This window comes from Mchenga conophoros, linkage group LG20 (assembly GCF_057382185.1).
Source record: "Mchenga conophoros isolate Kocher_MC1m ecotype Shallow Benthic linkage group LG20, M_conophoros_male_GT1.1, whole genome shotgun sequence".
In the NCBI taxonomy this organism is placed as follows: Eukaryota; Metazoa; Chordata; class Actinopteri; order Cichliformes; family Cichlidae; genus Mchenga; species Mchenga conophoros.
The window spans coordinates 18,955,271-18,981,788 of NC_140545.1; the positions used below are offsets into that span (position 1 = coordinate 18,955,271).

The window sequence follows — 26,518 nt, forward strand, 5'->3', positions numbered from 1 at the left end:
GATATTTGATGTTTACACAACTACTTTCTCGCCTGAAAATATGTTAAAAGTTTATTTTGTGACCCAGAAAGATTAGTATGAGTAATTTTAAAACTTAGTAGCGGCCGCCATTGCTGGAAACTGGAGTTTGGCTGGGCCGCGCTATGAATTCTGGGATATGGTAGTAATTTGGACAGCCTTCGGCGCGTCGCTGTGACGTAATCGGTCTACAAATGCGGCCTCAGGAGGATGCAGCCCATGAATTGTATAATATAATCGCAGCCTTTGCGGTTAGAAAATTGCACTTGATCATGTCGCGATATTATCGCAAATGCGATATATCGTTCAGCCCTAGGTGCAACGATACACAAAATTCACGGTTTGGTTCGATACTTTTTGTCACGGTTCGATATTTTTTCGATACAAAAAAATGTTCATGCCTTTTTAATTTGTCATTTATTAAAATTATAAATATATATTTTAACTCAAAAGTACAGTTTTTAAATTTAACCCTAACCCTTGTGCGTGTTTTTTATTTTGACAGCGAATGCGCACCTGCGGACCACTTATGTGCAGCCCTGGTTATTTAGCTCATCATATCACAGCCACAGAAATTATTTTGTCCATGAAACCATAAAGCTGCACTTTCTTTTTGCCTTATAGTCTGATTTGTCATAACTTCTCCGTTTTGTGGTAAGCTTTTCTTTGGCTGTCACTTCTTCACCCTGACCTGTCTTATTTGGCTCAGCAGAACTAAAATATATATCCTGCTGCTTTTACACACGCACTCACATACAGTGGGGCAAAAAAGTATTTAGTCAGCCACCGATTGTGCAAGTTCCCCCACTTAAAATGATGACAGAGGTCAGTAATTTGCACCAGAGGTACACTTCAACTGTGAGAGACAGAATGTGGAAAAAAAAATCCATGAATTCACATGGTAGGATTTGTAAAGAATTTATTCGTAAATTAGGGTGGAAAATAAGTATTTGGTCACCTCAAACAAGGAAAATCTCTGGCTCTCACAGACCTGTAACGTCTTCTGTAAGAAGCTTTTCTGTCCCCCAATCGTTACCTCTATGAATGGCACCTGTTTGAACTCATCATCTGTATAAAAGACACCTGTCCACAGCCTCAAACAGTCAGACTCCAAACTCCGCCATGGCCAAGACCAAAGAGCTTTCGAAGGACACCAGGAAAAGTATTGTAGACCTGCACCAGACTGGGAAGAGTGAATCTACAATAGGGAAGCAGCTTGGTGTGAAAAAATCAACTGTGGGAGCAATCATCAGAAAATGGAAGACATACAAAACCACTGATAATCTCCCTCGATCTGGGGCTCCACGCAAGATCTCATCCTGTGGGGGTCAAAATGATCATGAGAACGGTGAGCAAAGATCCCAGAACCACACGGGGGGACCTGGTGAATGACCTGCAGAGAGCTGGGACCAAAGTAACAAAGGTCACCATCAGTAACACACTACAACGGCAGGGAATCAAATCCCGCAGTGCCAGACGTGTTCCGCTGCTGAAGCCAGTGCATGTCCAGGCCCGTCTGAAGTTTACCAGAGAGCACATGGATGATACAGCAGAGGATTGGGAGAATGTCATGTGGTCAGATGAAACCAAAGTAGAACTTTTTGGTATAAACTCAACTCGTCGTGTTTGGAGGAAGAAGAATACTGAGTTGCATCCCAAGAACACCATACCTACTGTGAAGCATGGGGGTGGAAACATCATGCTATGGGGCTGTTTTTCTGCCAAGGGGACAGGACGACTGATCCGTGTTAAGGACAGAATGAATGGGGCCATGTATCGTGAGATTTTGAGCCAAAACCTCCTTCCATCAGTGAGAACTTTGAAGATGAAATGAGGCTGGGTCTTCCAACATGACAATGATCCAAAACACACCGCCCGGGCAACAAAGGAGTGGCTCCGTAAGAAGCATTTGAAAGTCCTGGAGTGGCCTAGCCAGTCTCCAGACCTCAACCCCATAGAAAATCTGTGGCGGGAGTTGAAAGTCCGTGTTGCTTGGCGACAACCCCAAAACATCACTGCTCTCGAGAAGATCTGCATGGAGGAATGGGCCAAAATACCAGCTACTGTGTGTGCAAACCTGGTAAAGACCTATAGTAAACATTTGACCTCTGTTATTGCCAACAAAGGTTATGTTACAAAGTATTGAGTTGTATTTTTGTTATTGACCAAATACTTATTTTCCACCCTGATTTACGAATAAATTCTTTACAAATCCTACCATGTGGATTCATGGATTTTTTTTTCACATTCTGTCTCTCACAGTTGAAGTGTACCTCTGGTGCAAATTACTGACCTCTGTCATCATTTTAGGTGGGGGAACTTGCACAATCGGTGGCTGACTAAATACTTTTTTGCCCCACTGTAAGCTCAGCGATTCTCTGTGCGATCAACCTCTCACATGTTTAAGCTTGCTGCGGGAGATTTCACTTGTCATGTTTGCGTAGTAAGCTAACGATTGATAAGACGATGTCAGAGGAATTGGTGCGCAAATTATCATCACTCACCAATCAGTGCTGTCGCTCTCTATACACAGTTCGCGCGATTGCAAAGTGAAAGCAAAAAAACAAGCGCAAATTCAAACGCGACTTCAATATGTCACTTATTGACAGTGGCTCACCGATGCCAATGACATAATTACCCAGCTACATTTCCGAAAGAATGCAAAAGCATTGACATATATTTTTCCTTCCTACAATAGCCCGACGGGCAGGGCAGAGATAGATTTTTGGTAGCCCGACTGGAAAAATTGCTAGCCCCAAGACGTCGGGCTAGCGATATTGCGAGCCCTGTATCTGATTGAGGAATCACTCATCTTTGGAAAAGAGAGTTTATTACAGAGAAATGTCTCTTTCCAAAATAAAAGCTATACTATACGCTTCTTCTGGGCTATATTCTCAGCAGCATATTAAACATATCAGGTCCCCATAAGGAGAATCATGTGCTAACGGCTGTCTAAATGACTCGGGTAAAGTTTGTAGCATGCGTGCTTGTTGTTTTTGTCTGCTTCCACTTGTCTTTGCACTAGGATGATGTCGGCGTAAATGTGCAGTCATATTCGTTGTGTTCCCACTAGTGCTGTCAGCGTTAATCTCGTTGAAATGACCATAACGCCACAACACGGCAAATCTCCGTTAACGAGCTACCCCTGATCGCCCCGTGCGTGGGGCTAGACAGCCAACACGTTAACGAGCTAACTGCGCTAACACACTAGTTCCCACCCATGTAATTAAGCATTGCGTGGCACATCCAACATACCGTTTCACTTTAGTCCATGACGCGCTTACCTTCAGGGTCATACGTCACATGAAAACCAAAATAATTCCAAACGCCAGATCTGAATGAGGGTGGGGGAGGTTCAATTTGCCATGTTGCAATGAGAGCTTAACTTGCCCTGCGCTCTTCCTTCTGACGATGCGGTCTGTGTTGAGCGCTCAGTGGATCTGCGCTTGACAGTGCAGCCTAGGCGGAGTGGTCGAACGCAGCTTCACTGAGCGCTCAACACAGACCGCATCGTCAGAAGGAAAGTTGATAAAATAAATTACAAATTTTGTATTGTTCAATACATATGTGTACCGAACCGAAAGCACTGTATCGAACGGTTCAATATCGACACGAATATCGTTGCACCCCTAGCATTTAGGTATTTTCTTAGTGGAGTGTTTGACAGTTTGTTTTCTTAAAATCTTTTACAGGTTTTAGAAAACTTTTCAGATGCACCCATGACTCCTAAACAAATTCTGCATGTCATCCAGACCAAGGGGCTGAAGGAGATGAGGTCAGAAACACGCACACTCATGCACACACACAAAAATTTGCAAGCTGATAATAATAATAGCAGGCTGCAAATGTATGCACACACTCACCTGAGAATAACAGATGAGGATCTATGATAAAGTGCAGTGACAGTGACAACTATTTGTCCATTATTTATCCTGATTGAAAAAGCCATATTTATAAGTAGTAGTGTAATCTTAGATGAAGTACTGATTGATAGATGACAAACTATATGTGGTGCTGAAGTTGTAGTAGTAGTTTTTTCTAAAACATTGTGGTTTACAAATTCACAGAATTTTAACCTTATATATTTTTAATGCTCTTATTCTGTTTTTAGCAGGAAATGAACTGATCACGTATTAGCTGAAATGTCACTGTGTTTATAAATTAAGTTTTTTTTCCCCCTCTTTACATGGACGGTTTGGCCTGCTGCTGATCTAAACAGAAGGTATGTTGGTCAATACATATTATTGTATATGTTACACATTGATATGCATTTTTTTACAATTGGGTGTTCGTGAAACGTCATGGTGGCACACCAAGTTTTCGATTGTTTGCCATGAAGTACGAAGCTGCTGTAACTGGAAGTGTGTGTGTGTGTGTGTGTGTGTGTGTGTGTGTGTGTGTGTACATGTGTACAGTGGTACAGCTCCTTTGGCCTGCCTGGTCACCATGCTGCATTCCCAAGTGAGAGGGGATCGAGTCAAGAACAGCATCTTCTTCAAGCTACCTGGACGAATGAGTCTTTTTACTCTCAAGGTACTGAATCAACAATTCCCAAAATAATATTCTCCCAAATTCCGATGCAACTCTCAGCTTGTGTTCGTTATATTCACAGTGGTGAATCTTTGCTACAAAAGTACTTGCTCACTGACTTATTACTAAATATTTGTACTAGTAGCTCCTGAAGTGCTCCACTTTTTTCCTAAACACCTGATGTTTTGATTGTTTAAAATTCTTCTTTGCACTGTTGGATTTGACAGCGTACATTATGCCTGCGGAGAATACTGTTATTAAGAAGGGCATCGCCTACTCTGCACTCTTTTGCTCTGTAGAAAAACGCTCCCCAGTGGACAAAGGCAACCTCGGAGTCAGAGACACCATCAGAGCTGGCTGGGGGTACGACACCCCCAGCTTCCAGCAGCAGCACCCCGGCAGCAGGCTCAGCCGTGGCCCCAGTTGGTCCCACTGAGGCCACTGAACAGGAGAGCTGCGACTCCACTGAGACTACTGCTGCTGCCAGTGTGGACAATGATGGTAACATCATTAAGCCATGTGCTGGTCACCTCTTAGTGTGCATACCACATCCAGGGCTCTAGACTAACTTTTTGCCATGGGCGTACCGGTACGCCTAACTTTTAAATGTGAAGCGCAGTTTGCTGCTTCTTTTGCTGCTGGCTCGGTGAATTTTGGTTGGAGAGACAAAACCTGCAGCTCAGAATCAGCGCAAAAAGACGTAAACACAGCGCGGACCGGACGCATCAGCATCGCTAAGCTCCGACAGCGTGTCCGTCTACGGGCCGTCGGGTGAGAAAGCCGAGAAAGACAAAGCTGATTCTGATGCGTCGATCCGCTCTGTGTTTACGTCTTTGCGTGGAATCCGTGTACCTGCTCTCATTTGCTGTTTGGTTGTTGTTGAAATGGTTTTGTGAGCTTTAATCTGAGAATCTGGCGTTTCTGGCAAAACACAGTTATATTTAAAAGTCGATTCAGGATTTAATGAATTGATATCGCTTTATTCAAGCTACTCACCTCCCACTTCCACCTGCACTTTCAACTGGACCACGGCCAATCAGAGAGGTCCCGCCCTGACCATCTCTGATTGGTTTAGTCCACGATAGGGGCATAATGTGTGTCTGTTGTTGACCACAGGGAAGGTTGCAGATTTATTTATTTATTTATTTATTTATTTATTTTTGGCTACCTGTTCAGGTAGCCAAAAAAAAAAAAAAAAAAAGTTGGTCGCACAGGTGCAACCAATTTTTTTTTTTTTTTTTTTTTTTTTTTTTTTTTGCAGTCGCACCACTGAAAAATTTGGTCGCATTTGCGACCAAATTGGTCGCACTCTAGAGCCCTGACATCCCTTTGTCTTTTCCTTAATGATGCTATGCAGTCATTCTGTTAGTCTAGTTGTTTGCAGCTCCACCTCAGCAGTGGTGCTTTGCTAGTCAGAGAGCTAAAACAAAAGGTAAACAGTAAATGATGGCAGGATAGTGTCCTGTATACTGAACTGCATATCAGTAAGACGTACCAATTTAGCACATTTATATTCTCAGATGTGTTCGTTACATTGAATTAATTAGGATGTCCGAGTCTGATGTGGCCTTACAGATAAAAAGTGTCTGTCACTCCAGACCAGACCATGTAAATCATGAAGATGACTTGATTCCTTGGCCCCTGTTATGCAGCAGCCAGCAGTAAACACAAGCCCAATGTTTTCCATCAATCAATAAAAACTTTGTTTTATAAATATGGGGGAGTCTGGGCAGTGGGCTACCAGAACTTAAATAATTTTGCACATTTATCATGTAAAAACACTGACATGCACTGTTATATTAAGTTATATTAAGATCTGTCAGGGATTAAATGTGTAGTTACAGTTCTTTTCTTTTTTTTCTTTTTTCTGTCTTCTCTCCTGGTCAGTATTACTCTGTGATGCAGTGCCTGTCCTCTGTTTGTTTTCCTGGGGCATTCAAACTATTTGAAACAGACATTTCTGTTACTCAGTCTCATTGTTTCTGATATTTTGTAATCAAAGCTGAGAAATGTAAATGAAATGAGAATCCCCTTTGAGGCTCAGTGCAATAACACTTCCCAGAGAACTGCATGTGGGTTGACTTGATTCATTTATAAATGTGCATAAGAGTCAAAACCACAAGATCTGTTGACAGAACTGTACAAAGACGCTTTTATGTACTTTATTTATTTTAAAGTAACCATTTTACTAGACTGAAAACAATAATGGTGTCATTAATAGAGATTAAGGTCAAATTTGTCAATATTGGGTAGAAGCCACAAATAAGCTTGAGTTTGGGTAGAAGCCATTTCATCGTCTTAGTTAAGACGTAAAAAATGTAAGTTCTTTGCTACTTGCGGCTGCACTCCCACCTTGTAAATGTTAAGTGTATCTGCTGTTTGCAAACATGTGGAATAGTGATTATTTTTCTTTGGCTTGAAGCTTCGGTTGATGAGAGTTCATCCAGCGCCTCCTGCTCCGTGGAGCTACAGGCTCCCAGCAGCCAGCCTCAGACTCGCCTCAGCAGGTCAGCAGGACAGCAGGGTCGCACTGACACACAGCAGACCCAGCACGCGCAGACCAGACTGAGCCGCTCAAGACAGGTAGGGCCCTGCATGACACTATTTGTGGCTCCATGTCTAAAAAGAAATGTGATGTGTTTACTAGTCACACTTTTTAAGCAGTCTGCAATGTCATGCTGTACGGTACTTATACTGTGCTGCTGCCTAATTGTGTGTAACATAGATATACAACACTTCATTCAGTCATTTCAGAATCATTTTTTTATATAGCAGAATTAAAAGTAATGTATATAATTTAGCTAAGAAGGTAGACCAGTTTATCTACTAAACAAAAGCCTGGTGGTGTGATTCTAGTCTGCATACCAAATCCAAAGCCTTGAGCAAGGTACTAACCCCAAGGTACTATCAAGAGTGTAAATGTTGGCTAGAAAAAGTTGGTGTGAAGCATGTTGTGTGAAGAGTGCTCAGCTAGAATAGAAAAGCACTATATAGGAAATGCTCCTTTTACCGTTTGGCTTATTTTGCAAAAAATTAAAAACATTTAAAACTGTTGAGTAGGGCTGCCACAAACGATTATTTTGATAGTAGACTAGTCACCGATTATTTTTGTGATTAGTCAACTAATCAGATCATGCATCCATTGGACGTTAAACACACAGCTTATTGCACCAGCATGCGTCTGCTCTTATATGACTATCATTACATTAAACACTTCAAGCTGTAAGCTATGTGCTAACTAAAAATAAAGACAAGATGATAGTTTATTAAAGTTTTAATGAAATTTGCAGATGGTCTCGGTGGAGTTTAATAAACTCGGCCGTCTGTTCTTTCTATGTAAAATATAACAGGACACTGGAGTAAACTCTCGACCATCTCACACTTCTGTTTAATCAGTTCTTATATATCATGTTTAACCTGAGTAGCGAAAGACTGCGGGGGGTTTGAAAATGATGTGCCAGGAGTTCGCTGTTCTCGCCAGCTCTAGTGAGCCTTGAACTTTCTAGCTATCGAGCTGGTGGATAACAGACGTCTCTGAAAACATCGGAGCACTTTTACAAATATGTGATGTCTTGATAAACCGAGCAGATATTTCTGTCTTCGAATTTTGACATGCTTCGCTGCATCCCTGTAATGTAATTGGCCTACAAATGCGGCCTCTGAAGGATGCTGCCGCTGAATTTTCTTCTTATTCGGGGTTTAACGGCAGCTGGTATCCCTGGACATGCAGTGCTGCCATCTTCTGTTTCAGTCCGTTATTACACTCTTAAATCCTACTAGTTATTCATGCGTCTTTCGGGATCTTACAAAGCTTCAAACGACGCGTCGATTATGAAATTACCGTATTTCCCGGACTACAAAGCGCACCTAAATATTAGCCGCACAAGCTAAAATCAGGGGAAAATCCTGATGTGTACATACATTAGCCGCACCTGACTAAAAGCCGCAGGTGTTTCAATGTTGACTTATCATATGTAAGAGAATATGCACAAAGGGAATTGTCAGGAAAGAGATGGCTGTTTGGAGACATCACTTTTATTAATATTTTGAAAAACAAGTTATGGGTACATATTTGCACATGTAGTACATAACAGTAGCCTACAGCACACCAGAAAAATAGATTCGGACTACCTTTTAGGCTCAGGTGCAGTGACACAGCTTTAACAAGAAGAAAAGTCAGTCATTCACCACCATCTTTCTCTTCTTCCTGCGCACTAAAACCACCAAAGTCCTCTTCTCCAGTGTCGGATACAAACAGGCTCAGGATGGCTTCGTCATCCACTCTCCGCTTCTCTCCTTCGTTGTCACTTTCAAAACCAAAGAAATCCTCATTGTCAGTGTCAGAGTCGAACACCCTCAGAAGGGCCGTGGCGGTGTCCTCCTCACCATCATGCAGCAGTCCAGCCCTTCAAAATCCGTTGGTGATCGTGGATGTTTTCACACTTTTCCACGCTGTCAGAATCCACCGGTGGAGTTGGGCATAACTTGCTTTTCGCAAGTTTATCGCCGCTCATCATCCACGCCTCCCGCTGAACGGGTACCGCTACTTTGAAGTTTGTTTTTCGCGCTACTTCGTACAGCACTACGTTGCCTGGCGGACGGACATCAAATTCAAATTCAAATTTTATTTGTCACGTACACAGTCATACACAGTACGATATGTAGTGAAATGCTTGGACAACTGCTCGTGACCTAAAGAAAACAAAAAAGGAAAGGCTATGAATAAGATAGGAAATAAATATGAAAAATTAAAAAGGGTAAATTTAACTAGGAAGGAATAAAATATAAATTAAGGTTAAAAATGAAATAACAGTACAACACAAATTAGAATGAAGGGTAAATTTAACTGGGAAGAATAAGATAAAATATATAAATTAAAGTTGAAAATAAAATAACTGTACAACAAAATACACAATACACAATATAGAACTATATAAGAATGTATGAAGAAATCTAAATCTAAATAAATATATACACAATAACAGCAGCTGTACAAGTATTAACCGGAAATGAAGAATATAGTGACCAGTGTTGTGCAAAACCAAAGTCCAGAAAGTCCAGTGTGTGTGTGTAAGAACCATATGTGTGGGTCAGTACTGTGTGGTGGTGTGATTGAGAGACCGTATCGCCTGCGGGAAGAAGCTCCTCCTCAGTCTCTCTGTGTTGGTCTTCAGGGAGCGGAATCGCTTTCCTGACCTCAGCAGAGAGAACAGTCTGTTGTTGGGATGGCTGAGGTCCTTCACGATCTTCCTGGCCTTGGTCCAGCACCGCCTGCTGTAGATTGAGTGCAGGTCAGGGAGCTCGGAGCGGATGGTGCGCTCAGCTGACCGCACAACCCTCTGTAGAGCTCGTCTGTCCTGCATGGTGCTGTTCCCGAACCAGGTTAAGATGTTTCCCGCCAGGATGCTCTCTATGGTGCACGAGTAAAAGTTCCTGAGCACCTTGGAGGGCAGTTGGAAGTCTCTCAAGCGTCTGAGGTGGTAGAGACGCTGTCGGGCCTTTTTCACCACGGTGTTGATGTGACAGGACCATGACAGGTCCTGCGTGATGTGAACTCCGAGGTATTTGAAGCTGTCCACTCTCTCCACTGGGCACTCGTTGATGACGGGGGTCTGGTAGTTCCTCTCCTGCTTAGTGCTGAAGTCCACTATCAGCTCCTTTGTCTTACTGACGTTTAGAAGGAGGTTGTTCCTCTGGCACCAGTTCTCCAGATTCCTAATCTCCTTCACGTAGGCACATGTGACTAACATACCACTCTTGAACCCCGATCCTTCCGCCAGGCAACGTAGTGCCGTACAACAGCGGAACACACAAAACAAATCGTCTTACGATATGACAAAAATCATGGACAATCCATAGAAAAGCCGCACCTGACTAAAAGCCGCAGGGTTCAAAGCTTGTGCAAAAAGTAGCGGCTTATAGCCCGACAATTACGGTAGTCGTTAACGATTTTAATACTCGACGTAATCGCGACTAGTCGACTAATTGTGGCAGCCCTGCTGTTGAGCATACTTCTTACTGTGTTACGTAATTGAGGTTAGTTTTATTTTAATTTTAGTTTTATTTCTATAGTTCACAACACCAGTTTTCTCAGCAGTCTGAGAACGAAATGCTCTTTTGGGGTGATGCGGTACTATGAGGGCTATGATCAAACTTGACCATTTAGTTTTTTGAGATGACAGATTATATTTATATCATCAGAGTTTATTTAATTCTGCGTTTAGCAGGGAGCCGATAGAACTGATGTAATGTGCCAGAGCTATAGTCCGCCTCACTGTTGCGACTGAATCTCTTGAAGGCTTTTCACTCAGCTTTTAGAACAGTCCTACATCAACGTTCAACTATAAAATGAAACATTTCAAGAATTCTCCATTTAGACAAGGAAACATACCAGTCAAAAGTTTGGACACACATTCTCATTTAATGGTTTTTCTTTATTTTTACTTTACTTCTCCTTGCTACATTGAAAACACATACTGGAGACATCAAATACATGAAGCAAGATATATGGAGTTATGTAGCAAAGGTTCCTCAAAGTAGCTGCCCTTTGCTTTGTTGACAGTGCTGCAAACCCTCGGCCTTCTCTCAGTGAGCTTCATGATGTCGTCACCTGAAATGGTTTCACTTCACAGGTGTGCCTTGTCAGGGTTCATTGTTTGTTGAATTTCTAAGACCTTGAATCCGCAGTTGAAAAAACCATCAAGCGTTATGATGAAACTGGCTCACATGAGGACTGTCCCATGAAAGAAAGACCCAGAGTCACCTCTGCTGCTGAGGATTAAAATTCATCAGAGTCACCAGCCTCAGAAATCACAAGTTAACAACAGCTCAGATTAGAGCCCAGATAAATGCCAAACAGAGCTCCAGTAGCAGACTGGAAAGTCTTTTTTTGTTTACTACATAATTCCATATGTGTTCATTCATAATCTTGATGCCTTCAGTGAGAATATGCAGTGCGATATGTGAAATTTTTCCAACCGACAATCGTCAGTCCATTAACCGAGGATAGGCAACATATTCACACAGGTGACTTTTTGATGGAAGAGCAATTAATTTTTTATCTGTTGTTTGGTCGAGTGTGTAAGACAGATAAATACTGGAACGGCATGTAAACATGGTTCCCTCCCCATCATTGTGTGGGGTGTTTTATTTTTTTATTTATTTATTTTTATTTAAATAAAATATTTTTTTTCTTACCATAGGCTACTGCCTTTCTTTCTTTCTGTTATGAGTTTGAGTATTATTATTTATTTTTTCCGTTAACTGCTTCTCTTGGCTTCCACCAACATTATTAGCCAACTTACTCATGGGCAAATAAATAAACCGCTCTTGTAAAAACGATCGGTGAAAGGCTCAGCCTATTGTCAATGGTCGATATATTAGTGTAATCGCCCAACCTTAGTAAATAGTCATGAACATAAAGAAAAAACATTAGATGAGAAGGTGCGCTCACAAAGTGGGCTTTAATAAGCCAAACTAAATCAAATGTGACTTACTAAGTAGTCAGGTACAAGCGAACAGTTACATTATTCCACTAGTAACAGCACTTCTGCATATGTCTGCCGTTTGTTTTCTACAGTCAGGAAGGCAGAGGAAGAAAGCTGTTATGATGCCTCGCGTCGTCCTCACCCCTCTTAAGGTGAATGGAGAGCATGTCCCCTCAGGTACGAGCCTCTCTTGAATTCTCACACAGAATCAAGAAAAACACCCATTGCAAAAGTTGGAATACAGACTGTTGGCCATCCTGATCCAAGAGATATCAGTGTTATTGAAATTCATACTCATTGCCAACAGAATCATGTAAAATATACTGAAAAAAATTCAAGGTTTGATTCACCAGCCATCATATGCTGGATTGTACCAGTGTACCGGTCATAAATGTATGCATGAAGAGTCATATTTTTAAACTTGTTGATTTGTTGTTACACACCAGGGCTGGTACCTGGAAGCTTGTGCTAAGAAAGGTGTTTATGAGCAGTGCATGACTTTGTTGCTTTGCAGCTGAACTACAGCATCTGTCTACATCATCTTGAGTTAAAAGTTTTCTGGGGGGTTTGTCATGAATAGGTCCCATGAAGCGGAGTCGGGGAGGGGTGGATGTAGACTTTGAAACGCCAGGCTCCATCCTGGTCAACACCAACATCAGAGCTCTCATCAATACGCGGACATTCTTAGCTTTCCCGGTACACTCACAACAGCAGCTGCTGCAGCTGCTGCCTGAGGTGGACCGACAAGTAAGCGGTCTTTCTATTCTTTATTCCAGTTTATGTTTACTGTAATATTATATGTGCCAATATCTAGCACAGGGCAAATGAGAAACGAATTAAACTGATATTTTTAACACTTACTGCAGGGAGGAAGAAAAAAAGAGAATTTTGAGCTTGTCGATTTTTGATGTACAGCAGTAATTTCAGTAGTGCGCAGCGGTGTGCCTGCTCTGCTACAGACTTTTTGTATTCTTGGAATAATGAAATTTTAAATTCCTTATACAGTTATTTTATATGTGTACTTAAACGTTTTTAGTGTTGTACTTAGGGCACCAAACACTCAACTGTGTACTCATCACTTGACTTGTTGTCTCACGTCATTTTGTCTCTGGTTGTAGATTGGACCTGATGGCATGGCCAGACTGAGCAGTTCAGCTCTTAACAATGAATTTTTTACTCACGCCTCCCAGAGCTGGAAAGAGAGGCTGGGTGATGGTAAGTTTCTGGTCATTCATAGACAGATTGCCATGCTTTACTGACTTCATCACTGTTCTTCAATAGGGTTTGACATAATCAGTGGCCCAATGCCCCAGAGCCAGTAAAACAAGATTGTTAGGCAAGTTGTTGGCCATCTGCTGTTTGCTCCAGTGGCCGTGTTTCCACCTATTGCAATTCCACAACTTCCTGTCTAAAAGGAATCCTCACTCACACGTAGTTTCTTCTTCAATTTAGTATGAAAGAAATAGAGACTTCTTAGTGACTGTGAAAACAGGATAAAAGATCTTCAATGAATTTATACGCTGTATACAACATACCTCATTCACCTGTTCATAAAATACTTTTTCTGTGCCTGAGCATTTTGGATCTAACATTCACACACTTTCTTATTTCACTGAAGGCATGCAAATCAGTTGGTGTTTGGTTCATATTCTGTCTCTCTCCATTTAAATGAAACTACCATAAAAATTAGAGACTGTTCATTTCTACAGACATGAGCAAACTTACAAATTCAGCGGGGGATCAGATCATTATTTCCCCCACCGTGTGAATATACAAAATTAGAGATAGAAAATTAAACTACCTAGCAGTTTATACGGTATTTAAATGCCCGTGAAAATCTGCAAATCACTTTTCACTAATTGAGGCCATTTTATGTGCATAAAAATTCCCTCAAGCATGACTTTAGTGAATAGGTCTATTGAGGTTTATGGTTAAAAAAAAAAAAAAAAAGTTGAGATTTTCTGAAGCATTCCTATGACTACTAACACCTTTTTGACTAAAAATGCTAAATCCTTGACATGTGTTTGATCTGTTTAGGTGAGTTCACCCATGAGATGCAAGTGCGTTTCCGACAGGAAATGGAGAAAGAGAAGAAGGTAGAGGTGTGGAAGGAGAAGTTTTTTGAAGAGTATCATGGGCAAAAGTAAGAGCCAAATCATTTCATCTAAATTTAATGTATTGTTCACGTTTCAGTATTATTGCTAGACATGTAGTATCCTTTTAACTGAAAATGTTTATATTTCTGCCCATACTGTTACATGTAATTGAGACATCAGCCTACAATAGCTTACATGTTATGTTCAGTCTGGTATTCACTGTGTGCTAAATTGTGTTGCTGTGTACTTGTAGGTCTGGCCTAACACAAGAAGAGTCACTAAAGCTTACCATGAGTGAAGCCAGCGAAGTTGCAGCTAGTGTGCTAGACAGTGATGTGACTGTGGTGGCAACCGGTGCCCCCAAAAGACGCAGCGTAGGTCGGCGGAGGCGAGATGGTAGGATGAGGAGACGTACGCGAGCTGACCTGCGCCGGAGGGCTCGCAGAACCATCTGCAAGACCACTCCATCCCTGCAGTCTGCAGAAGCAGCTGAGGCCAATGCAGCTGTGGATATTTCAGCAGTTTCTGTTGGCTCTCCCATGTCCGAAAACACAGTGGTTCAGGGAGAGGTAGTGCTGCAGACCGACTGTGGGGTGGAGCTCCCAGATGAGAGTGGTTTTACAGAGCCAAAGCCTTCTCCCATTCCAGAGCCAGTCACATTGCCACCCCCCACACCTGTTCCAACTCCCAGCCCCAGCCCAGCTTCAACCAGCGCTAATGAAGAGCATGAAGTCGCTGCTCGCTTGCTCCCCGAAGAGAGTGCACCTGTGTTGGCTTCCACCACTTCTCCATCCTCGTCCTCGTCCTCCTCCTCTTCATCTGCCTCTTCACCTGTTTCTTCACCATCTTCACCTTCTGATAGACAGGGGACATTTGTTGGAGTCCTGGACTCTTCTTCATCCTCCTCAGCCTCCTCAAGTGCTGCAGTTGCTGCAGATCCCCTGGACGATACCGCTTCTGTGATCACCTCCATCACAGGAGGAACTGCCACCAGCAGCCGTGAGAGCAGCCCATCTGTTAGTCCAGCTGCCACCCCTCTGCCCAGCACCCAGCTGAAAGAACAGAAGAGAAGGCCAGATGAGACTGAAGCCTTTTCTAGCTTCCCCGAAAAGAGGCCACGGCTTGACGACCGTCAGTCCTTTCGTACCACAATTGACAGTGTGTGTTCAGAAAAGCCGCAGCCGACAACAGAAGAACCCAAGGTGCCACCTATCCGGGTAAGTGTTAGTGAAATAATCCAGAAAGGTCCAGGATTACTTTCTGTCACACACAGTTCTTGGTGCACAAAGACAAGTAGTCTGTATAGATGAATGGATAGCTGCTTGTTATCAGATAAATTTTGACTTGCTGTCCCTGTGTTTGTTTCTCAGATTCAACTGTCCAGAATCAAACCTCCCTGGGTCAAAGGGCACCCCACCTACCAGATCTGTCCCCGGATCGTGCCGCCCGGCGAAGGCTCGCGCCGGTCGGGGACAGGGGGTGCGCGCACCTTGGCGGACATCAAAGCCCGTGCACAACAAGCCCGTGCCCAGCGCGAGGCCGCTGCTGCTGTTGCAGCCTCTGCCGACGGGACAAGCCCGGCCAGGGTCAGGCTGCGGCCTGGTGCTGGGCTACCGGATAGCAGCAATGGAAGACGATCGCGAGAGCATCCAGGACCTATCGAGCCCGGAGGAGGAGGAGGAGGAGGTGGAGAAGAAGAAAGTGAAAATGGAAATGAAACAAGGGGAAGTAGTGGGATGGAAGAGCAGGGATCGTCTTCAGGCACTAATTCGTCTGGAACACAACTACAGCTTCTTAATGTAGAGCCTACATCTGAGCCTTCCCCTTCATTGTCCACTACCTCAACCTCCATGTCCTTGGAGCCCCCACAGACGCCAAGTCCTCAGCAAGCGGAACCAGTTGGGGGGGCAGATGGACAGTTAATTGAAGCAACCACAGCTAGTATCCAGAGCTCCTCCAACGGACTCACAGATGGGGCTGCCTCACTTTCTTCAGAGCCTGATGTGTCTGAGTCACCAGCCATGCAGTCTGCCAGAGAAAGCCAGGTAGTTGAAACTGGTGGCAGTGCCCCTACAGAGAGCGCAACTGTTGGTTGTGAAAAACCTTCATTAGCACAAACCTCTATCCCAGATTCCCTTCCGAGGTTTGGGGCTCAGGGTGTGGATGTTATTCAGACGCTGGCCAGTTCTTGTCATGCCAAGGACCAGGAGCAAGGGAAGGAGGCTGGATTGGGTAGTGTTATCCAGCATGGTTCTCACCATGTTGACCCCCAGGAGGCATTCTCCCGTACAGCCACTGAGAGACAGCGATCAGATGGATCTTCACCCCAACATGTGGATTCCTCTAGTGCTGAGAAAGATGAGGCTGGCACATATAGCGACTCAACAGAAACCGCTTCAGACTGTGAGAATGAAAGCCAGGAGGAAGAGCAGCAGCCTGGCCACGAATGGTGTCCTCAATTGAACACTCAGAGAAATGGCCAGCTGGTGATTTGTAGCCCTCCTCAGAAACAACAACCGGTCATCCAGACCCACATGACTAGCCGCCACGGCCAGACCGTCATTCAACCTTGCTTCCCCAGCAGCATGACTCAGCCACAACACAGCCGTATCCATTCACAAGACTCTAATGCTCTGTCTGCACCCCTGCCACAAGGGCTAAGGGACACAACTGTTGTTAAAACTGAGTCTGGAGATGACTGTAGAGACTCCAGACTGAGCTCTGAAGAGGAGTGTCGTGGAGCTTTAAAGTCTCCTGCCACTCACTCAAATGCTGCATCTGCCTCCAAAAGACTGGCCAGTTCAGTCAGACTTGTGTCCAGTGTGGAGGCCAACAACCCTTTGGTCACTCAGTTACTTCAGGGCAGCCTGCCTCTGGAAAAAGTTCTACCCTTACACTCTGCCAACAGACTGGAGATTAGCAGATTACCAGGAACCCTGCCCAGGCCACCAGCAGCAAGAACCCCAGGGACTCGTAACAGGCCTGAGGTTTCAGCCAAATCTTCAAGCCCAGAGCTGACTACTCCAGTCCAGATCCATAAGTCCCCAACATCCCGCCCAGTTTCCTGTCTGATGGAAGCCCCAGCTTTACCGCAGTATCAGTCCTCCCAGGCCCCTGGAGCTGTTCCAGTCATCACCCCTCTGCCACCCTCCTCCAGCGGTTTATTGTCCTCCAGAGGTAAGCAAGACCTCATGCCTGGGTCTGCTGTGGAGTCTGCAGTTATCAAAGAGTCTCATGGTCAGCAGCCTTCCCAGGGAGCCACTCCAGACAGGCCTCAGTCAGCCCATCGGACCATGTGCAATGGACCCTCTCCTCCTCACGCAGACCCCTGCCCAACAGAGGTGATACCTTGTATTAAGATTAACTGGCGTCCCCCACAATCTCAGCTTCCTCACTCTCTGCAACAACCCCCGTCTCCTGCACCTACTGTAAAGAACGAAGTTGGTGCACGACCCTCTTGTCAAGCTATTGCCAAATCCTCACTCAGTGTACCCTTAAGTGTTACCAAAAAGGAACCTGGGAACTCTGTCGATGGCTATCTAAGCGGCGGGGCAATAGAAGGACTCATCAACATGGAGTTTACTTTGGCCAGGATGGCAAAGAAAGATCACAGCAAAGCTCCCTACTCCTCTGGCTCTCCCTCTTCTTCCTGTTCTCCCTCACCCTCCGCTCCCTCCCTTCCCTTCCATCTTTATGGGAAGCTCCCCAAGCAGGGTGGAGGAGTTGGAGGGGTAAGCTACACAGCCAATGTTTCAGTGATGGACAACAGCAGTTTCTCCCGGAGCATGGCAGACAGTGTGCTGCAGCTGCACCCCCGCTTGGGTCCCAGCCAGACTACCCTCAGCATTCAGGCCTTTACTGACAGTACGGCAGAGGAAGTGGCACTCAAGTGCTCGTGCCGCCTCAAAGCCATGATCATGTGCCAAGGCTGTGGTGCCTTCTGCCATGATGATTGCATCGGGCCCTCCAAACTCTGTGTGTCATGTCTGGTGGTCAGATAGTATGCTGAAGTTTCAGTGCACTGTAGAACTGCTGTTTGTATAGTGTGAGCAGCAGGGCCGCAGCTTTCAGAGTGTTGCCAGAAACCTAAGTATGGTAGAGAACACAGGAGAAGCCAGATGGTCAACATTTGCCTTGTAAAATATGACTGGTCTGTATTGTTGCAGATTTCCTGTTTTTGTTTGAGCTGTACTGATTGTTATTGTTGTTGTTGTTATTATTATTAATTATTATTATTATTATCATTATTATTATTATTGTGCATTGGGGCATGATTGATTGTAAATTGTGCCTTTTTTTTTCTCCTCAAAAACATTTACCTCATCTTATCTTGCTCCACCTGTTATCATTTGGTGGCCATCATTTTTTTTGGTCCCGTTTGTCAGTCAACGGGGAATTACTGTTGTCTCTGCGCAAAGAAGTATTTTTTTAACCATTAAAATGAGTAAATGACATTGTATCACCAGTTTGTTTTTTTTGACTCATTTTATGATTCCGTTGAGTTCTAGTTTGTAGTTACAGTTAATTACCAAGAACAAATAAAGTGAACGTTATGTGCTGTTAAAATTTGAATCCTTGATAACTTTCAGAGTTTTTACCAGCAATGGGGACTGTGTTAAAATACTGCACCTGCCACGTGGCAGGAGCAGCACAGGACTGGCTGGAAGAACACAATGATTTCAGGGTATCCACGGGATGTGCCGGAACAAGCCAGAGACCGGATGCAACCAACTGCACCCTAAGGATCTGCTGCCAGCATGAAATGGGACCCTGTGCCTTGAAGTGTCAGAGCTGATTGGTGATATGAGACAGAATTTGTATTCATTTTTGTATTTTTTTTTCGCGTTAAAATAAATTGTAGGCACAGAAACTGATAAATCAGTCAGACTGTATCAGTATAAACAGCTATACACACATTTCAGTAGCTAAAGGATAACCAAGGAGTCTGCTTCATACTCCAGAGTTGGTGGTGGGTTTCTACACCGTTCTGTGCTGGGATCTGTATAATGTACTTTCTGCACTGTACATGGCCCCTAAGGTAGTGTTATTAGAAATGTTATGAGAGAACAGTGCATATGTTTTCTTTGCTATGCACATTATCCACACAATCCTGGACACTTGTTCAAGGCATCTTTCAAAGTCAAAGACCTGGAAGCATTATATCTAATGAAACAGACTATAGCATGTAGTTAAGGCTACAGTAGGTGACCCTGAATCCTCCCGTAATTGTGCTGTGGCTGCTGGGGTTTCCCATCATGTACTGAGTGTTTCTTCTTCACTCACCATGTCTTTGTACACCACTCTGCATTGAATTACTAGTTATTAATCTCTGGCTCTCTTTCAGTGTGTGTCTTTGTCCTGTCTTCTGTCCCGCACTCCCTACCAGTCACAGCAAATGGTTGCCCCTCCCTGAGCCTGGTTCTCTAAAAGTTTTTTTCCTGTTTAAAGGGGAGTTTTTTCATCGCACTTTTGACAAGTGCTTTCTTACAGGGGGCCGTTTGATTGTTTTCTCTAGTATTGTTATTGTAAGGTCTCTATCTTACAATATAAAGCACCGCAAGGCAACTGTTGTTGTGATTTGGTGCTATATAAATAAAATTTATATCAGATGGATCTGTATGTTTGATTTGGATTTTATTCCAGATAGTGTTCCTGATGCAATTTACCTGAGGATTGGGACCACTAGCTTGTGATCGCATGGGGTCAGGTTTTTGTATCTAGAATAAAATTTAAAATCCTTCTTTCGTAGGATATGATGAAACCTGATATCTTAAAGACCTTTTAGTACTGTATTACCCCGACAGAGCACTTGCTTCCTCAAATTTCTAAAAGTAGAATGTGAGGCAGAACCTTCAGCTACCAGGCTCCCAGTTTGGTTTTGGCTGAAACCCTTGCTACTTTGAAAGTCACTTGGTTATGCACAGGCACTGTGGTGGACTTTCCTTGTTGCGCTGAACATTTCTTCTCCTTTCACCTCTATTTAATCCTGATGGTTATATATGTCACTACCACACGTCATTAATGTTTGTCTCCTCTCTCTCCTTGTGTTTTGGTCTTGCATCTCTTTCCTTTTGTTTTTCTCTTAACCCACCAAAGTAGTGACAGGCTGCCCCTCTTTGAGTCTGGTTCTGCAGAAAGTCTGTTCATGTTCAAATAAAACAACAACAGAAAACAGTTATTCCTTCCCATTGTTACAAAGTGCTGCTCATGGAAGTTTTTCCGATTGTTGGGGTATCTCTTATATTGTATATAGTATAAAGCATCTTGAGGTGACGGTTGTTGTGAAGTGATAATGTATGAATAAAAATAAACTGAACTGAATACAAGAGAATATTGGAAGTATACTAGAATTAGTCAAGGAGCTTGGAAAGAAAAGCGTCTGGACTTTTAAGTTGCTTGAAGACGTTTCACCTCTCGTCCAAGAAGCTTCTTCAGTTCTAGGGTCAAATGGTGGAGAGTCCCAGATTTAAGCCCTATGGGAGTGTCCCCAAGAGGCTCATGGAGCCCCTTATTGATCCTCTACCTACCGGTAATCAGACGAGAGATAGATGGCAAACTGTGTTGTAAGCTGCCCCCTCTTCAAAGGTGGTTGTTCACAGTGGACATAGATGGCTTCTTTCACACCACCTGTTTTCTCTGTCCAAAATATGAACATTGGCATTCTTGAAAGAGTGGCCTTTGTCCTTTAGATGCAGATGGACTGCCAAGTCTTGTCCCATCAAGGTGGCTCTTCTATGTTGTGTCATGCATTTATGAAATGGATGTTTGGCCTCTCCAATGTAGAGGTCTGAGCGTTCTTCGCTATAGAGGATCAATAGGGGGTCCATGTCCCTCTTGGGGTACACTCCCATAGAGCTTAAATCTGAGACTCCACCATTTGACCTTAGAACTGAAGAAGCTTCTTGGATGAGAGCTGAAACATCTTCAAGCAAGTAAAAAGTCCAGACGCTTTTCTTTCAAAGTTCCTTAGAGTACAATGACTTGGATGACTGAGAACCTTCACAGACATATACTAGAATTACACAAAACCTTGACCACACAGGCAGTTCTAACACTGATTGTGGTTTTCCAGAACCTTTAAGAGGTTTTAGCAGTAAAAGACTGTTTTACTGCTAAAAGACCTGGAAGCATACACTCAGTCCAGTCCATATTCATTTTGGGTTGACCTTTATTTCAAGAGCAAACATAAAGACTAATCCATACACAGCCATCATTAACACATAGACAGTACAAAATAAATATTCACCATCACTTTGTTCATCATTACCAGATAAATACTGAAATATGTGCAGCTCAATTTTCCCAGTGTATTGCAATGTACTCAAAATAGCTTGTGGAAAAAAGAAAACTCATATAAACAGAAGCACAAAAGATTTTTTAGAAAATTATTAAAAAACTTTCTGTTACAAAATATTTGCACTTAAAAAGATCCCAGTGTTTTAAATAAATAATAAGATATATAAAACAATTCATAGTTGATATCTTAAAATATTTCCTCTTTGTTAAGCGGTGCAGAGGAAATGACTCCCTTCTCTTAGTTTCCGGTTAAAATCTTCTCAGGTAGCACTTTGAAATAAAATGAAATCAATAATGAATAATAAATAGTCAACATAAAAATATTACCGCAGACATGAATAAATAAGTTATTAAACCAACATTTGCAGTCGACTTAAATAGATACACAGCAATAGTAACAATGAATCTACAAACTAGTCCTGGAAGTGCAACATCACTATGCTCATATAGAATACTATCAACATTACTGAGTGGAGATGGGAAATGTTCACTAACTAAGAATCTGCTCAGCTCAGGCGGGATACTGCACTCCTTTGTTCTGTTCTCTCTGTGCCTGTCTGTGTATACCTTGAGGTGCCGTTGCTTATGGCAACAGTTTGCTTTCAGTGTGCCTTGACACGCTTTACATCCACACATCTGTTCACGCTCACACCTTTATAAAGCAACATGCAAACAGGAAACAAATGCAAAGAACAGAGGACAAAACTCCAATGAGAAAAACTCATGATACAGAGTATCTAAAGGGTTTGGAAAAAAAGATTGGTGGCGTCACCGTGATGCCCTGCCACCTGTCATCCTCCAGTTTCTCTTACACCTCGATGCCCTTTACTGCCTGATTGATGGACTCTAGCAGAGCCCGGTTCTCGGGGTTCTGGTAGCAGTCTTTGTTGGTAAACATGTGGGTCAGGGTGTCCACATAGCTGTCAAAGTTCTGCTCTGATAGTGGCTCCTGCTAAAGACACGCACGTCAAGAGAATAAAAAGGTGTAACACCCAAAACAGTGCTAGTACACAATACTACTCACATGTTTTATCTCTTAAATGTACAGTGGGGCAAAAAAGTATTTAGTCAGCCACCGATTGTGCAAGTTCCCCCACTTAAAATGATGACAGAGGTCAGTAATTTGCACCAGAGGTACACTTCAACTGTGAGAGCTAGAATGTGAAAAAAAAATCCATGAATTCACATGGTAGGATTTGTAAAGAATTTATTCATAAATTAGGGTGGAAAATAAGTATTTGGTCACCTCAAACAAGGAAAATCTCTGGCTCTCACAGACCTGTAACGTCTTCTGTAAGAAGCTTTTCTGTCCCCCAATCGTTACCTGTATGAATGGCACCTGTTTGAACTCATCATCTGTATAAAAGACACCTGTCCACAGCCTCAAACAGTCAGACTCCAAACTCCGCCATGGCCAAGACCAAAGAGCTTTCGAAGGACACCAGGAAAAGTATTGTAGACCTGCACCAGACTGGGAAGAGTGAATCTACAATAGGCAAGCAGCTTGGTGTGAAAAAAATCAACTATGGGAGCAATCATCAGAAAATGGAAGACATACAAGACCACTGATAATCTCCCTCGATCTGGGGCTCCACGCAAGATCTCATCCCGTGGGGTCAAAATGAGAACGGTGAGCAAAGATCCCAGAACCACACGGGGGGACCTGGTGAATGACCTGCAGAGAGCTGGGACCAAAGTAACAAAGGTCACCATCAGTAACACACTACAACGGCAGGGAATCAAATCCCGCAGTGCCAGACGTGTTCCGCTGCTGAAGCCAGTGCATGTCCAGGCCCGTCTGAAGTTTGCCAGAGAGCACATGGATGATACAGCAGAGGATTGGGAGAATGTCATGTGGTCAGATGAAACCAAAGTAGAACTTTTTGGTCGTGTTTGGAGGAAGAAGAATACTGAGTTGCATCCCAAGAACACCATACCTACTATGAAGCATGGGGGTGGAAACATCATGCTATGGGGCTGTTTTTCTGCCAAGGGGACAGGACGACTGATCCATGTTAAGGACAGAATGAATGGGGCCATGTATCGCGAGATTTTGAGCCAAAACCTCCTTCCATCAGTGAGAACTTTGAAGATGAAACGAGGCTGGGTCTTCCAACATGACAATGATCCAAAACACACCGCCCGGGCAACAAAGGAGTGGCTCCGTAAGAAGCATTTGAAAGTCCTGGAGTGGCCTAGCCAGTCTCCAGACCTCAACCCCATAGAAAATCTGTGGCGGGAGTTGAAAGTCCGTGTTGCTCGGCGACAGCCCCAAAACATCACTGCTCTCGAGAAGATCTGCATGGAGGAATGGGCCAAAATACCAGCTACTGTGTGTGCAAACCTGGTAAAGACCTATAGTAAACGTTTGACCTCTGTTATTGCCAACAAAGGTTATGTTACAAAGTATTGAGTTGTATTTTTGTTATTGACCAAATACTTATTTTCCACCCTGATTTACGAATAAATTCTTTACAAATCCTACCATGTGGATTCATGGATTTTTTTTTTTTTCACATTCTGTCTCTCACAGTTGAAGTGTACCTCTGGTGCAAATTACTGACCTCTGTCATCATTTTAGGTGGGGGAACTTGCACAATCGGTGGCTGACTAAATACTTTTTTGCCCCACTGTATGCTATCATTAGTTTTCTTTGAGAGAGACACTTGCATGGGGTTTAAGTTATCAGCTGCTTTAAGCTGACTGTTCTGTTGTACTATGAAGCTATGCTGTAAAAAATATTCATCGCACAGGGTTGCTTACTGACAAACATTTGATTTGGGTAAAAATGCTAATTTGGAAAAAATGAAAGAAAGGCTATTTGATCTTACTCTATAAATCTTTTCAGACTAAAGTCTTCAAGGGGTTGAACCCAAGTTGAATTTCAAGTGAAATGTTTAAAGCTGCTGAAATGAGGAAGATGCTCAGGTCTCTTTTCTTAAAAAGCAGTAATGCTTACCATGGTAGGCAGGCTGATGTTGGCTAGGCTCCGGATCAAAGCCTGACTAAGGCCAGATAGCTCCAGGAACAAGGCCTCATTCCTTTCTTCTATCTGTTTGTTCTCCTCCTCCATGCTCTTCAGGTTCTTCTCCATAGAAGAAATCTAAAGCAGAGAAGGACGCAACACATTCTTGAAGTAGCACCACCGACAGCTCGAAAACTACAAACTCAATTCCAAAACTACTGGGATGCTTGTAAAATAGAAATGAAAACAGAATGTAATGACTGGCATAAACCCATATGTTATTCACAGCATATTCATAGCTTCTTTGTTGGTTGAATGGATGGAAATGTGTTTACAGACAGTGAAACTGGGTCCGCTGTCATAGACCGGCGAGCCTGGAAGTCATTCTTGCGAATGCCTGTTTTGTGGGTGCCGGGAAAAGCGGTGTTCAAAGACATTTTTCTGGTGCTCAGTGTGAGCTGTGACAGCGTTTAAAATGCAGTTTTCTTGAAATTATGCAAGGACCTCCCCATGGTTCTCTCATCCAATTATTTTCAACTCCTGTCACCCAATCAAAGAAGAAGTAGTGCAAACAACAAAAATTCATCACCTGCTAAGTGACTGCTTATGTTTATCCGTTCTGTACCAATCCTTGTCACAGTTTTTACTTGTATACTAATCCCACTATGCATTTTGATGTCTTTAAAGCATAATCAAGCAAACAAACGACAGAATGCTCTGGTGATCTTAACTTTTATCAAAATACAGTTTTGCTCCATTTAAAGTAATGCCACTGTATAATAACCCTCAATTTTAATAATATTATTCACAGCGCCTCAAGAATATTTTTGCCCTTTCAACATGCATGTGTAAAAACCTGATATGCAGTTTGGAATTAGACCTTTATGTATATATATGTACTCACATGTTAACTAAACAAAAGAGTTTGAATTTAGAGATGCCATGTGTTTGTTTGGATGTTTTCTGAACTGTGATGTCAATAAGTAATTTAAAGAACAGAAAATGGGGTGGCTGTAGCTCAGGAGGGAGAGCAGGCCATCTGCTGATCAGAAGGTTGGTGTTTTGATCCCTGGCTCCCCTTACTCTGCACGCCAAATATCCTTGGGCAAGATATCAACCCCAAGTTGCTCTAATTAAAATTGCATTCATCGAAGTGAGAATGTGTGTGAATGGTAGTTAGTAAGCATGCTTGTGTAAATGGGTGTGAATGGGTGAATGTGTCATGTTGTATAAAGCGCTTTGAGTACTCTGGGAGAGTAGAAAAGCGCTATGTAAGAATCAGTCCATGTAACATTTACTATTAAACTGGAGATGCCCTTCTCAGTGTTATCAGAGTACTCTGGAAGTCTTACATGAATTTAGAACTTAATACCAGAGGGTGTGACATAACAGCATTGTATGTCACATAACTAGCAGACCTGTAATGTCCTGAAGTTATAAAAAGAAATAATCCACGTACCTTGGTTGTGGCTTCTTTCTGATACCTGTAGATACAAATCGGCTACAGTGTGTATTATCGTGACAAAAGTATAACACACTCTATGCTCCAATGTGATGTGGTGGAGGAATACAAATACCTGGACACCCATATACACAACAGAGTGAACTAGTGTAGTATTCAGCTCATTCACCAACCTTACTCATAAACCAAAATAGGACAGAAGTAACAACGCAGGCTTTGGTAAATGTACCTCTCGGAAAAAAGAAGTCTTGATAAGGCAAGACATTCCATTGTTTTCCCAACGGTCATATAAGTGAATTCTGCATGGATTCATTAAAAACAAACAAACAAAGCCTTGTCAAGATTTTAAGGTTGGCAGTGTAGTGGACATTAGCAAAACTGTATTTTGATAAAAGTTAAGATCTCCAAAGCATTCTGTCACTTGTTTGCTTGATTATGCTATAAAGACATCAAAATGCATAGTGGGATTAGTATACAAGTAAAAACTGTGACAAGGATTGGCACAGAACAGATAAACATAAGAAATCACTTGGCAGCAAGGTGATGAATTAGGGTGGTCTGCACTTCTTCTTTGACTTTGTGACAGGAGTTGAAAATAATTGGATGAGCGAGCCATGGGAGGGCCCTGCAACCTTCTGCATTTTAAACGGCGTCATAGCTGGCA

At 42.9% G+C, this 26,518-nt stretch overlaps 2 protein-coding genes across 8 annotated transcripts in view; one reads left to right on the plus strand and one right to left on the minus strand.

Moving 5' to 3' along the window:
• Positions 1 to 4,004: 4,004 nt before the first annotated feature.
• On the plus strand, positions 4,005 to 18,583 carry asxl1 (ASXL transcriptional regulator 1). Its single transcript, XM_085258988.1, has 10 exons — positions 4,005 to 4,240; positions 4,434 to 4,551; positions 4,848 to 5,049; positions 6,971 to 7,131; positions 12,128 to 12,212; positions 12,616 to 12,782; positions 13,154 to 13,250; positions 14,073 to 14,178; positions 14,385 to 15,348; positions 15,502 to 18,583. Exons 2-10 carry the CDS (start codon positions 4,465 to 4,467, stop codon positions 18,130 to 18,132), a joined length of 4,500 nt encoding a protein of 1,499 aa, XP_085115114.1. The 5' UTR covers positions 4,005 to 4,240; positions 4,434 to 4,464; the 3' UTR covers positions 18,133 to 18,583.
• A 2,698-nt stretch (positions 18,584 to 21,281) lies between these two features.
• myt1a (myelin transcription factor 1a) overlaps positions 21,282 to 26,518 on the minus strand; it is a 64,864-nt gene continuing 59,627 nt past the window's right edge. For 5 of the 7 annotated variants that reach the window (XM_085259437.1, XM_085259440.1, XM_085259435.1 and 2 more), the window contains 2 exons: positions 24,387 to 24,530; positions 21,282 to 22,379 (listed from right to left, as the gene is read on the minus strand). In XM_085259437.1, coding sequence (XP_085115563.1) covers positions 22,236 to 22,379; positions 24,387 to 24,530 — 288 coding nt within the window. In that variant the 3' untranslated portion in view covers positions 21,282 to 22,235. The remainder of the gene's footprint in view (positions 22,380 to 24,386; positions 24,531 to 26,518) is intronic. The other 2 variants (XM_085259442.1, XM_085259438.1) reach the window with 1 other exon arrangement.